The 15,473-nt window shown below is 42.5% G+C and overlaps 1 protein-coding gene across 2 annotated transcripts in view; it reads left to right on the top strand.

The window, feature by feature from the left end:
* The window catches only part of LOC124001109 (S phase cyclin A-associated protein in the endoplasmic reticulum-like), a 102,062-nt gene that overhangs the window by 62,306 nt on the left and 24,283 nt on the right, over positions 1 to 15,473 (top strand). For both annotated transcript variants that reach the window (XM_046307682.1, XM_046307673.1), the window contains one exon: positions 8,583 to 8,706. In XM_046307682.1, the coding sequence (XP_046163638.1) occupies positions 8,583 to 8,706 (124 nt within the window). The remainder of the gene's footprint in view (positions 1 to 8,582; positions 8,707 to 15,473) is intronic.

Genomic DNA, 15,473 nt, shown 5'->3' with positions numbered 1-15,473 from the left:
CTGCCTGCCCGTCCAGCATCACTAATCTGGATGGCTCTGACTTAGAATATGTGGATAACTACAAATACTTAGGTATCTGGTTAGACTGTAAACTCTCCTTCCAGACTCACATTAAGCATCTCCAATCCAAAATTAAATCTAGAATCGGCTTACTATTTCGCAACAAAGCATCCTTCCCTCATGCTGCCAAACATACCCTCGTAAAACTGACCGACCTACGGATCCTCGACTTTGGCGATGTCATTTACAAAATAGCCTCCAACACTCTACTCAACAAATTGGATGTAGTCTATCACTGTGCCATCCATTTTGTCACCAAATCCCCATATACTACCCACCACTGTGACCTGTACGCTCTCGTTGGCTGGCCCTCACTTCACTCTCGTCGCCAAACCCACTGTCTCCAGGTCATCTACAAGTCTCTGCTAGGTAAAGCCCGCCTTATCTCAGCTCACTGGTCACCATAGTAGCACCCACTCGTATCACGCGCTCCAGCGGGTATATCACTGGTCACCCCCAAAGCCAATTCATCCTTTTGGCCACCTTTTCTTCCAGTTCTCTGCTGCCAATGACTGGAACGAACTGCAAAAATCACTGAAGCTGGAGACTCCTATCTCCCTCACTAGCTTTAAGCACCAGCTGTCAGAGCAGCTCACAGATCACTGCACCTGTACATAGTCAATCTGTAAACAGCCCATCCAACTCCCTCATCCCCATACTGTATTTATTTATTTATCTTGCTCCTTTGCACTCCAGTATCTCTACTTGCACATTCATCTTCTGCACATCTACCACTCCAGTGTTTAATTGTTATATTGTAATTACTTCGCCACCACGGCCTATTTATTGCCTTAACTCCCTTAATTTATCTCATTTGCACTCACTGTATATAGACTTTTTGTTTTATTTTTTTCTACTGTATCATTGACTGTATGTTTTTTTTTATTCCATGTGTAACTCTGTGTTGTTGTATAGGTCGAACTGCTATGCATTATCTTGGCCAGGTCGCAGTTGCAAATGAGAACTTGTTCTCAACTATCCTACCTGGTTAAATAAAGGGTCAATTAAAAACAGATATAAAATAAAAAATCAATCCCACACTCATAGTAGTCCTGTACATGGTTAAACATGTATTACACCCACATTCATTATATATAAACACACACCTTTACAATATGGGGGAAATGTAAGGGATTCAGGGCCAGGGATGGGAATATTGGGAGCCAGTGATGAGATTCAACACAAGGACATGGCCCGTCTGTCCACTAATCACTGTTGTTCATCTGGGTGGCTGTATGGCGTAATGGTCGGCGTCTGTGAGATAGACGCTAACCCCAGCGCTTGCTACATTATCTGTTTACAGTAATGCTGCCGTATTGATCACCTCCTCTCAGATAAGCTGAGTGATTTACAAAAAAGTCAACTGCAGAGTCGGAGATGCTTGGGTAATATTACCCCCCTGGGAGGCCCACTCCTACTTATTACCATTACATTAATGAGCTAATTCCTCTGAGGCTCGGCTAATGTCCCTGTGTAACCCTGTGGCCGCTGGATCCATGTCTAGACGAGCAGAGTAACAACTCTCATTAACATCAATATAACACAGTATATATGATATACCAGAGATTTTTACCTGCAAAGTCATCCATAAACCAAATCATCTTGTGTGTGAAGATGATCCTTAATTGTTCTCCACCTGGATTACCTTTATCACAATCTTTCTGCTAAATTTGTATTTTCAAATCTCAGAGTGAGGGAGTATTTTTGAGAAAAAATAAACCTGCTAGTTGAAACAGAAAAAAATATACATCCATTGTTGGAGGAATTTTAACAATGCTTTCTCAAAATTGAAAGGCACTCGCACATTTGAGCCATCTCTGCAGCAGGTGCATGGCAACAGTTGAATAAGATGAGAAAAAAGAAGAAACCCACACATTGCTCTTGTTAGTATCACTGCTCTTTGAGCTTTACTTATTGTCTTCAAGGCCTTGCAAGTGTGAGCCCTACTCTGTGTGAATGTGTTTTCTCTTTGTGATTCTGAGTGGAGAGTGTGTTGTGCTCCCTTGGGGAGGAGGGGGCAGAGCTGTCTAAAATAAGCTGTAAATGATCACAGATCCTCACCAGGCAAAACCACAGCTTTGCTCTCTCTGCCTCTGGAGACACTTATCTTCAGCATCATTATTATTATATGTTGAGGAAATGTTTTGCCCCAGTCTGAAGATGTGGTTACATGGGGGGGGGGGTAAACGGAGGTACCTTTCTGGCACCGTTTTCAATCTTTATTAGCACATCCTTCCTCACTTTGGGGAAATCCCTGCATGATTTAATTAGCAAAAGCAAAGTTTCCACATCATTACTTTAACAAGTCTGACACTTCTCAGATGTGTAATTCTGTCAAGGAAAGATGGATACATTCTTCAAGTATTCCAACCTTGTGTCAACTACTGTGTGTTTATGGGACATGTCCCTGTGTTTCCCAGTAGGGGTCACTGGGGAGTAGAGGAGGAGAGAGACAGGACTGGGGGGAGTTTCTCCTAGTGATGTCTGGGCTCAGCACAAGAGAAGAGAAGCTAACGTCAGAACAGACAGACTGACCCACCCGAAGGGCTGAAGAGGTCATAACTTTTAGAGTTGTTTTTGAGTGAATCGGGAGAGGACACTTGATGATACAATTCACTGTGGTATCTGTTTTATCTAAGTGTCCTCTCTGTTCTACCACATTGAAAATGAAACAGGCTTATTTTTAAGCTTTTTAGTTTTAGAGAGAGGTCTTAACTCCCGAGAAGGCTCTCGACTGGCGCAGAGGTCTAAGGCACTGCATCTCAGTGCGAGAGGCGTCACTACAGACCCTGGTTTCGATTGTATCACAACCGGCTATGATTGGAAGTCCCTATAGTGGTGCACAATTATCCCAGCGTCGTTAGGGTTTGGCCGGGGTAGGCCGTCATTGTAAATAAGAATTTGTTCTTTACCAACTTGCCTAGTTAAATAAAGGTGAAATAAAATGAATAAAAATGAATAGTCCAGTGACACTGCTATGCTAGGACTCTGCATGTTAAAACACTCTTATAGTTCGTTACCCACCTCAGTCACATGACTGAGTGTATGCTGTGTAATCAAAGCTGCTACCTTAGGTTTCATTTCAGGATGTCGTTATATGGTGTGAGTGTGTGATGCATGAAGGCTCATCAGATTACTCCCAGTTCATACCCAGCCAGTGTGGAACGTCTTGGTAGCACTCAGTGTATCGGAAAGATCAACAGAAGAATCAAAGGAAGTGTCATTTAGATAGCAGTGAATGAAGGGATTGTTTGACAGCACCAGGAAATGGATTTGCTCCTCACCTTGTATTTTGGCTTAGGGTTAGTTTTCTTTCCATGAACACACATTTTCCCTGTTGAAAAGCAGGGATTCAACCTGATCTGGAAGTTGGTCAGATTTCTGCAGCATTGCCATGGTCAGGCCTGACTGGGCACATAGGAAAAGCACTGAGATGTTGGGAAACGTGAGCTTGAGGTTCAGGTGGAACGATCTCCTGCTTGATAACCCAGTAACAAAAGCATAAAGAGTCTTTTACATGGATGATGTTCTATTATCTTTGCAAGAAGGGACGACTTCTGAAAATTGGAAACATTTACCTGTAAGGGGAGTCTACCTGGTATTTTCCCAGTACCCTAAACTATTGTGCAGTTTCTGTTGTGTTTTGTTTTCTGTTGTGTCTTGAGCCCTAAGTGTTTTCTGGGATATTGGGGCAGTACTATACTGTGGGGGGGACCTGACCTTTGCTCTAATTTTCCCCTTCCCAGCCATCTGTCTATCAGCCCCTGGGATACTCTATGGATTCTGGGATGGTTTAAACTTAAGAGTTTTAATTCAGCCACAGAGATCAGTGACACTCCCAATCCCCCAGCCCCCTTGTCATGTCCGAGCCTGTCGGCCACCCACGATGATCCCCACAGGGCTCCATGGTGTATGGTTGTCCCAGGGGGCTGGCCCAGAATACTGTGTGCTCTAGTCCAGTCTGTGTGTCTTTAGTCTCTATCTAGCCCTTTACAATAGCTCCTGTCTTGAGGTGGCTGTGTGTCTATGGCCTCATCAGAACAGGAGGGTGATTTGCTGTGGCTGGCCGTCTGAGGTTAAGCAGTTTAGAGTAGGTGAGCAGATTGCACTGCTAATTATCTACATCTCTCCAGGCTTCTTATTCTTCTCTCTCTCTCTCCTCTCTCCTATTTCCTCTCTCTTGCTCTCTCTCTCTGCAACCTGTCAGTATGGGCCATCAGTGGAACCTAATCCCGCGTCTACAAAATAAGGTTTCATTAATCCCAGATTAACAATGTACCTGTTGTATCTCCCGCTGGGTGTAGTCTGGCGGTTGGTGCAGGCACCAAATCCTTGGGTCCGGCAGTGGGTGTGGCATGCTGTCAAATGAGCACCCAGAGCTGTGGAGGTATGCTGCCTGTTAGAATGGACTGGCATACGTGGATCAACCAACGCCGCCTACATAGTGCATGGGTAACACGAGACAGAATAGCATGGCCCCTTACCAAATTGCTCCTCAAAATCTTTGAAATAGGCTGTCATCAAGGGGGCACGGCGACAGATTCCAGGGACAGGGAGGATATCAGGTGTCATGCTAATTAAGCTCAATTAGGTGGGAGGGAGCTAAAGATGGATCACTGAGATTTCTCATTGCATGAGCTGCTGTAAGGACATTACTCAAACGTACCTCTGACAGTCGCCATTTGTTTAGCGGGCCTAAAACATGCCTGATTAGCTGTGTTACAAAGCAATTGCATGCTCATTACATGAGCAGTTAACTGAGTCAATTGTGAGAAGGCAGTGGAAGTTCATGACTCCAGATCTGACTCTGGTTGAGAGTGTGGTGATTAGGGTTGCTACCGGTAATTAAGTCACCAGAATCTTCTGGAAATTGGGAAATTAACGGATAATCTATGGTATTTTTGGTAATTTTATACGTGTGTGTGTGTGTGTGTGTGTGTGTGTGTGTGTGTGTGTGTGTGTGTGTGTGTGTGTGTGTGTGTGTGTGTGTGTGTGTGTGTGTGTGTGTGTGTGTGTGTGTGTGTGTGTGTGTACACGTGTGTATGCATGCATGTATGTATGTGTCAATATTTCTTTATTGTAAATGTTTGGCAGTTGTGAAAAAAAGTCAATAGTTGGAAGAGTTGTGGAGTCAAATGAAAATAATACCATTGTTGATTGATTAGATCCTTTTTTTCATTAATTATTTTCTCTTGAACCATATGGTCTATCTACTAGAAATTCATGGACACAGATCTACTTTTTTAAATACTATATACCATATGGTTCAAGAGAAAATAATTCATCAACAATGGTATTATTTTCATTGTATATATAACTTACACCTTTATTTCAGCATGTGATAAATATATATACACACACACACACACACACACACACACACACACACACACACACACACACACACACACACACACACACACACACACACACACACACACACACACACACACACACACATCATGCCGAAACCCTGATAGTAAACACCTAGTTTTCACTAAATTTATGGTTTATATTTAGGATAATGTTTTACAACTTTGTCATTCTATTATTAATATTATTTTTAAATCATCTTATTTGATTATTGTATTTATTTTACATGTGATGAGGCCACACAGAAGGCCAAAGTGGATCATTTGAAGTACCAAAAAGGGCCACCAGATGTCTTGTGAAAAATTACATAAAATCCTTAAGTTACCACAATTCTTGTAGTTTACCAGTAAATGTTCAAAAGTTTCCTTTAATATACCCTTCTTTTGCAAACCTAGTGGTGATTCTAATGGGAATGGAATTGAATTAAAGACTAAAATCATCAATATAATGATTAATAGATGAACTGCTATAAAATGAAATGTGCATTCTATATAGTTAGATGGATCATTTTCTACAAACATTTGCAATGTTAACTTGTACAGCAACATTTTCCTTTGGATCCATCTTGGTTCCTCTCACATGCGTTTCTTGTAGAGAATGGAAGCAGTCGACGGCTGTTTTTCTCCCTAATAAGATTAGAGTAAATAAATTAGGGATGTGCCCTTTAATCTGCTAGTTAAGAGTGGCAGCCACCTGGGGACTGGCCTCTTCCCCCCATCTTCCTACATGGATAAAGACATTCTGGGCAGGGCAACCTCTACTTATACATGGTGAAGAAACAGGGTGCTATGGTTGACAGGTTTTTATGGACACTGTGAAGATGGTGTTTGCCTATTACATGCGTTGCTTTTGTAGCCTAATATTTACAAGATCTTTTTAAAATATTGACTTTGCTTTTTTCATTTGTAAGGTTGTCGTTCATATTCCGTTTGACTGCTCTGATGCTATCCCTCTCCTCATAATTTGTTTAACGTCTTATAGATTTCCCAGGCCTTTTCATGTCGAAGCTGTAACAGGATCAGCCCAACCCTGTCATTTGACCAGGTGATCTGACACCCTGCTATTGCGTCTTGTTTAATTCAATAAGGACACCTTACATTCCAACACAGTACCTGAAGGAATATTCGTATGAAATGGACTTTCTCCCCACTGGGTCAGGCATGGGAATTACAATGGCTTGGTTTAATCTCTGTACGTTAATTGTTCTAGTTCTTTTCTATCTGCATTGTTAGTAAAGGCCTGTAAGTAAGCATTTCACTGTTAGTCTACACCTGTTGTTTACTAAGCATGTGATAAATAACATTTGATTTGATATGGACTTATTAAAAGCAGCACAGCATCAGACTGAGAGGAAAACTAGTATTTCATTCAATTGGTACAGTCTTTCTAATGATGGTGGTATTATGTCAGTGAAAAACGGACTTCTTGCCGAGTTACTCAATCATGGATCTGTTTTTTTGGGGGGGATCAGTCAGGCAGGCAGCCCGGTGCTGGTCGGCTGCCCAGAGAGCGCAGTTTGGTGGGGTTCTCACGTTACTTCACTCTGGCCCAATAGAGGTTGTGTTATCATTCCACTCAACCATGATGGCTGTCTTATCCTAACCACTCCATTTCAATACTTATTTATTTGTTTTATTTTACCTTTGTTTAACTCTGCAAGTCAGTTAAGAACACATTCTTATTTACAATGACGGCCTAGGAACAGTGGGTTACCTGCCTGTTCAGGGGCAGAACAACATTTTCACCTTGTCAGCTCGGGGATTCGATCTAGCAACCTTTTGGTTACTGACCCAACTCTAACCACTAGGCTACCTACCGCCCCTTATAATATACTTTATATCAATATAACATAATGAGTGTGTTTTGGTGCTTGACACATAAACCGATGTCATTAAGTAGTGATTGGCAGAAACTGGGATCAACACACCAGGTGTGGTTTGTGTTTTCTCAGGAATGTGTTGATAAATGGTGGTGGAAAAGACCCAAACATTTTATTTGGCTAGAAAGCCCATACACATATGGCATATGATACCCATACAGTAAGATGCTTACTGTAAAAATGTTTAGTAAGCAAGTTTTGGCGTGCTTAACCACTATTTGGAAATGTTCCCATAACTCACAATGTAATGCTTCTCAGATTATCACCACATTCTATGTCTGACAGCTTTACACTACATTGTCAATAGTGATATGGAGCAAATGACAGATCTGCCCACTAGCATATGAAACAACTGGAATATTTTGGTCACGAGGAAGTTATTGGCAGACCTATCCACCAAGGCCTACATCAAGTCTCTGATATTTTGTCTCTATATGCCGACTAGGTTGGAGTGGAAATGCGTTGCAGATGTGAAGGTTGCGGTAGATATCAAAATGTTTACCAGTTGAAATAAACATGGCCTACTTTAGAATAGGAAAGCCAGATTCCATTCTTCCTCAGAGCAGATAGGACACGCCACTCTGCTATTGGCTAAAATATACAGTTGTCAGAAAATATTAAGTGATGAAAGAAGGGCGAGGGGGAGCAGCAGTCAAGAGTAGAATGATTCATCAGGTATCTGTAGCATTAATCGTCTCTGGGGCTTGTTTAAAGCAGACATAATACAGAGGCATGTTCCGCTCACTGCTCTGCTTTGTCTGGCTGTACCTTGGGGCTCTGAGCTGAAGAGCTGCTGAGAGGAATGGCCTTATCTCCACAGAGGAAACGCTACAGGATCTGACTCCAGATTGGACTGCCCGGCACTGTGATTGCAGATTCCATCCAGCAGCTTCTCTGGTTATGCAGATCTCTTGTCTTATTACTGTCCCACTCTGGATACGGAGTTGACGAGTGAGGTAGTTTCGTTGTAAGCATAAGTAGTAGTTAATATAACTGGGTTCCTGAATGTTGCTTTCCGTCTCTTGCTGTCAGTGATGTATATGCTTTCAACTCTGCCAAAGATAAAACAACCTTTTAAGGACCACATATTTGGTGTGGTGCGTTTTGGTTTCTTGATCACTTGAGAGCCATGTCAATGCCCGTGATAAACTCCTAAACTGTATCTCGTGTTGTTTTGAATGAGCTGTATAGAGCGTAACATTCTGCCTTGAACTATTTAGTTTTACTTGTGACAAGTGATTCATCTTGTTGTCTCTCTCTCTCCTCTCAGGTCTCTATGTGCTGCTATAAACACCTACTATCTAGCATGCTCTCGCTGCCACCTCAACTGCACATATGTTATCTACAGCAACAAGATAGCCTTCCTCATGGACCTGCTGCTACATCAGCTTACAGTAAGTGTCCTTTCACCACACCATAGAAAACATCTCCTATTACTACCATTATTGATATGTTAACATTATTTAACATATATGTTCTCTCAAACAACACATATTATTTTAGCTTGAGTCACTAAAGTCTGTGTGATACTTATGAAGGTGACATGGCATGATCAGAACTGCAGCCAGTTTACCCAAGGACCAGGCTGTTTAAAGAATCCCTTCCAATGTCTCTGTTAATTCTCCTCCTGGCTACATGCAACACTTAAGTGCTGAAAAACTAGGACCTCATCACCAGCATTTGTTCCTTTCTGGAACTGTGTTAATAAAAGACAGAGACACACGCTACAGTATAAATCCTGGCCCAGCCACAGCCACAGGCTTAGCCACGCAGATTAGGGAATGAGAGAGGGAGGGGAAAGAGCAGCCTGTCAGGGAGGCAATATGGCGGCTGGGTTACCTGTCAGCCCATATCCTTCAGCACTCTCTGAGACTGTAAACATCAGCCGACTCCAAACATCTAACGGTGGCGGCTGCACACTTCACAGAACCAGACGAGGCACAGACATGGCCTTTGCTACATGCATGAACTCTATTGGGGCTTCCTTTTCCAGTCCTGAGTTCCAATCCAAAGCTGTCATATTTCCTGAGGGCACAGAGGGGGAGATTAGCCTGTATGCTTCAGTTTATATAAAACATATTCCCACAGCTGCTCTGACGACTGACATGTTGAACAGCACAATGCTAACTTTTCAAGTTGTGTTGGATAGTGACAAATATGGGGCCCATGAATAGTCCTTGTAAAAGTGTGTGTGTGTGTGTGTACGTACGTGCGTGCGTGCGTGCGCACGTGTGTTTGTGTTTGGAAGTGGGTGGGGGTAGCGGGTGCCGCCGTCGGTGCTTGTCCCTCTTTTTAATTCGATTTGTGGAGAATGTTGGTGGATTTACTAACGCTGTCAGCATGCTGCCCTAACCATTAGTCTAAATGAGATGTTTTCAGACGTTTTACCTGACCATCTCCTTATTTCTACAACACACACACCAAAATGTCACTTATAGTGCCTTCAGAAAGTATTCACACACCTGGACTTCTTCCTCATTTAGTTTCAGCCTGAATTGAAGATGGATTACATTTAGTTGTCACTGGCCTACGCACCCATAATGTCTTTGTAAAAATGTCAAAAAACACAATTCTACTAATACAAAGCTGTAATGTCTTGAGTCATTAAGTATTCAACCCCTTTTTTATCGCAAACCTAAATAAGTTTAGGAGTAAAGATTTGTTAGCAAGTCATGGACTCACTCTGTTTCCAATAATAGTGTTTAACATAATTTTTTAAAATGATTTCTGTACCCCAAACATACAATTATCTGTAAAGTCCCCCGAGCTGCCAATTTCAGACACGGATTCAACCTCAAAGACCAGGGAGGTTTTCCAGTGCCCAGTGAAGAAGGGCACCTATTGGTAGATGGGTAAAAATAAAAAAGCAGATATTGAATATCCCATTGAGCATGGTGAAGTTATTAATTACACTTTGGATGGTGTATCAATACACCCAGTCACTACAATGATACAGGTGTCCTTCCTAACTCAGTTACCAGAGATGAAGGAAACCACTTAGGGATTTCACGATGAGGCCAATGGTGACTTTAAAACAGTTGCAGAGATGTATGGCTGCGATGGAGAAACTGGGGATGGATCTACAAGATTGTTGTTAATCTACAATACTAGCCTAATTGACAGTAAAAAGAAGGAAACCTGTACAAAATTAAATATTCCAAACAACACAAATAGATGAAAAATTAATTCACCTTTCAGCAGGACAACAACGTTAAGCACAAGGCATTACATTTACATTTACATTTAAGTCATTTAGCAGACGCTCTTATCCAGAGCGACTTACAAATTGGTGCATTCACCTTATGACATCCAGTGGAACAGTCACTTTACAATAGTGCATCTAAATCTTAAAGGGGGGGGTGAGAGGGATTACTTATCCTATCCTAGGTATTCCTTAAAGAGGTGGGGTTTCGGGTGTCTCCGGAAGGTGGTGATTGACTCCGCTGTCCTGGCGTCATGAGAGAGTTTGTTCCACCATTGGGGGGGCCAGAGTAGCGAACAGTTTTGACTGGGCTGAGCGGGAGCTGTACTTCCTCAGTGGTAGGGAGGCGAGCAGGCCAGAGGTGGATGAACGCAGTGCCCTTGTTTGGGTGTAGGGCTTGATCAGAGCCTGGAGGTACTGAGGTGCCGTTCCCCTCACAGCTCCGTAGGCAAGCACCATGGTCTTGTAGCAGATGCGAGCTTCAACTGGAAGCCAGTGGAGAGAACGGAGGAGCGGGGTGACGTGAGAGAACTTGGGAAGGTTGAACACCAGACGGGCTGCGGCGTTCTGGATGAGTTGAAGGGGTTTAATGGCACAGGCAGGGAGCCCAGCCAACAGCGAGTTGCAGTAATCCAGACGGGAGATGACAAGTGCCTGGATTAGGACCTGCGCCGCTTCCTGTGTGAGGCAGGGTCGTACTCTGCGGATGTTGTAGAGCATGAACCTACAGGAACGGGCCACCGCCTTGATGTCTGTTGAGAACGACAGGGTGTTGTCCAGGATCACGCCAAGGTTCTTAGCGCTTTGGGAGGAGGACACAATGGAGTTGTCAACCGTGATGGCGAGATCATGGAACGGGCAGTCCTTCCCCGGGAGGAAGAGCAGCTCCGTCTTGCCGAGGTTCAGCTTGAGGTGGTGATCCGTCATCCACACTGATATGTCTGCCAGACATGCAGAGATGCGATTCGCCACCTGGTCATCAGAAGGGGGAAAGGAGAAGATTAATTGTGTGTCGTCTGCATAGCAATGATAGGAGAGACCATGTGAGGTTATGACAGAGCCAAGTGACTTGGTGTATAGCGAGAATATGAGAGGGTCTAGAACAGAGCCCTGGGGGCCACGTCTACCTGGAGTTGCTTACCAAGAAAAGGGTGAATGTTCCTGAGTGGCCGAGTTAGTTTTGTCTTAAATCTGCTTGAAAATCTATGGCAAGACTTGAAAATGGATGTCTAGCAATGATCAACATACAACTTGACACTCTTTGGATTACTGCATGATTCTGTATGTGTTATTTCATAGTTTTGATGTCTTAACTAATATTCTACAATGTAGAAAATAGTAAAAAATAAAGATAAACCCTTGAATGAGTAGGTGGTTCTAAAACAACATTTGAACGGTAGTGTATGTAAATTAGATATTTCTGAAAATGGTTGTCTAGCAATTTGACAGAGCTTGAAGAATTTTGAAAAGAATTATGTGCAAATGTTGCACAATCCAGGTGTAGAAAGCTCACCGCTGTAATTGCTGCCAAAGGTGCTTCTACATAGTATTGACTCATGGTTGTGAATACTTATGTAAATGAGATTTCATTTTCAATAAATTTGCAAAAAATTCTAAAAACATGTTTTCAGTTTGTTATTATTGGGAATTGTGTGTAGATGAGTGTGGAAAAATCGATTTAATCCATTTTGTATTCAGGCTGTAACACAACAAAATGGGGAGTAAGTCAAGGGGTATGAATTATTTCTGAAGGAACTATATCTAAAAGGGGAAATGCACTCTGTGCTCCTGTCACAGGAACATACCTTTTTAGGATTGGGAATTGCCAGGGACCTAACAGTTCAACATTATCATGATACTTAGGTACTGGTACGATATGTATTGTGATTATCACGGTTAAAAATGTATTGCGATACAATACACCTATTGTTCACCATATGTCTGCTGCAGAGAGAAAAGAGAGAGCATGAGAAAACAAGTTTTGATCGGTCAGTGAAGTAAAATTGCTAAAAACATGTTGGCTCACCATTTAAAAAGAAGCCAACTAGCTCTAGCTAGTGCTACCTACAGTACAAATCGATACTCTTAGCCAATTATCGATATATCATCCAAAAATAATATTGGGATATGTAACTATCTAACCCCCCCCATCACTAGTACCTTTGGTCTTTATATACCCTGAATCTCTCTAAAAAATATCTTTATTAATAAATGTTTATTGGAATATTTTTCAGATGTTTGTGCTCTTCTAAATCATACCAGAACTTGGAGCATACTGCTTATTCTTTCAGCCCTTATTTGTCTAAGGTGAGGTTAAGGGGAGCATTTAGTTAATCCCACAGATGGTTAATACAGAACCCTCCCCTATGTTCTCTCCAGTCCAGTGGTTTTCTCCACAGAGTCTCAGTATTCGGTTGGCTTTCTTTGTTACCAGAGAGGGAATACCTCTGAGACCTCTCATATGGTAGCAGTCTGGCACGGCAACAGTAACCATGTCACACTGATTGTTAACTACTGATTTATGGCACACAATGATGAATTATACAATAACACGTGTGTTGTTTATGGCATGGTGTATCAGGATTCCAACCAATACAAATGGCCTTTGCCAGTAAACAAAAGAAAGGGATATTTCCTCCTTCTTAATTGTCTGTGTTCTAGAAGGCAGGCTGAGGTTTAAATGACCAGGGCCCAGATTCACAAAACCTGCCATTTTTCCTTAACTATGGACTTTTGAAGAAAGTTAGTCAAAGCTGCTGTTCCTCAAAAACGGTATTGGAAATGTTTTTCCGCTGTTTATTATGTATCTCCTTAAGCAAAAAGTTGAAGAAATTTGATTCTTGAAAATTACGTTTTTGGATTTGTTCTTAAGTCCAGATAGCTAAACCCTTGTCTTAAATTCTGGGCAGTGAGAGAATAAGCTCATTAAATCAATTGAACATGTTTAATTCACTCTCAAACTTCATCTGAAAGTTTTAGTATTGATTTATTTTAAACCCGAGAACATGTTTTAAAACAGTAATCTCAGTAGGAAATATGCTAACATGATTTCTGTTGCTATCTAGATAACTAGCTAAATTGGTTGCCTAGCAACACGCATCTTAAACATGTGTGAGGGTATTTGAGGAGTCTCGTAAGAATCATTAAATCTTACGAATCATACTTTTGAGGAATTGCATTTACGAACTTCTTTTTTTTCTTAAGAAGCATCTTATGTAGGCCGTCTTATGACGAGACGGCCTACAGGGAGGAGGTGAGGGCCCTCGGAGTGTGGTGTCAGGAAAATAACCTCACACTCAACGTCAACAAAACTAAGGAGATGATTGTGGACTTCAGGAAACAGCAGAGGGAACAACCCCCCTATCCACATCGATGGAACAGTAGTGGAAAGGGTAGCAAGTTTTAAGTTCCTCGGCATACACATCACAGACAAACTGAATTGGTCCACTCACACTGACAGCGTCGTGAAGAAGGCGCAGCAGCGCCTCTTCAACCTCAGGAGGCTGAAGAAATTTGGCTTGTCACCAAAAGCACTCACAAACTTCTACAGATGCACAATCGAGAGCATCCTGGCGGGCTGTATCACAGCCTGGTATGGCAACTGCTCCGCCCTCAACCGTAAGGCTCTCCAGAGGGTAGTGAGGTCTGCACAACGCATCACCGGGGGCAAACTACCTGCCCTCCAGGACACCTACACCACCCGATGTTACAGGAAGGCCATAAAGATCATCAAGGACATCAACCACCCGAACCACTGCCTGTTCACCCCGCTATCATCCAGAAGGCGAGGTCAGTACAGGTGCATCAAAGCTGGGACCGAGAGACTGAAAAACAGCTTCTATCTCGAGGCCATCAGACTGTTAAACAGCCACCACTAACATTGAGTGGCTGCTGCCAACACACTGTCATTGACACTGACCCAACTCCAGCCACTTTAATAATGGGGATTGATGGGAAATGATGTAAATATATCACTAGCCACTTTAAACAATGCTACCTTATATAATGTTACTTACCCTACATTATTAATCTCATATGCATACGTATATACTGTACTCTACATCATCGACTGCATCCTTATGTAATACACGTATCACTAGCCACTTTAACTATGCCACTTTGTTTACTTTGTCTACATACTCATCTCATATGTATATACTGTACTCGATACCATCTACTGTATGCTGCTCTGTACCATCACTCATTCATATATCCTTATGTACATATTCTTTATCCCCTTGCACTTAGTTTTGGAATTGTTAGTTAGATTACTTGTTGGTTATCACTGCATTGTCGGAACTAGAAGCACAAGCATTTCGCTACACTCGCATTAACATCTGCTAACCATGTGTATGTGACAAATAAAATTTGATTTGATTTGTTTTTGCGGAAGAAGTGTTTTGTGGGGCCTCCTGAGTGGCGCTGTGGTTTAAGGCACTGCATCGCAGTGCTATCTCTGCCACTAGAGATCCTGGCCGGCAGGGATGTTCTTGTCCCATCGTGCACTAGTGACTCCTGTGGCGGGCCGGGTGCTATGCATGCTGACGCGGTTGCCAGGTATATGGTGTTTCCTCCGACACATTAGTGCGGCTGGCTTCCGGGTTAAGCGGACATTGTGTCAAGAAGCAGTGCAGCTTGACTGGGTTGTGTTTCGGAGGATGCATGGCTCTCGACCTTGTCCTCTCCCGAGTCTGTACAGGAGTTGCAGCAATTGGACAAGACTGTAACTACCAATTGGATACCACAAAAAGGGGTAAAAAAAATCAAATAAGTGTTTTGTGACTCTGGGCCAGGGCTTTTGTTGAACTTTTGGGGGATACTGTGACTGCCTTGGGTATTGTCAGTTTTGCACTGTGATCAATTCATGTTGATTTCTTTTTTGATAGAGGACTTGTCAAGACGACAAGGACTTAATTTGGAAGGTATTCAGACCCCTTCCCTTTTTCCACATTTTGTTAC

This window comes from Oncorhynchus gorbuscha, linkage group LG02 (assembly GCF_021184085.1).
Source record: "Oncorhynchus gorbuscha isolate QuinsamMale2020 ecotype Even-year linkage group LG02, OgorEven_v1.0, whole genome shotgun sequence".
NCBI lineage: Eukaryota > Metazoa > Chordata > Actinopteri > Salmoniformes > Salmonidae > Oncorhynchus > Oncorhynchus gorbuscha.
The sequence above is the reverse complement of the archived record's forward strand: the minus strand, read 5'-3'. Positions and strand labels throughout refer to the sequence as shown.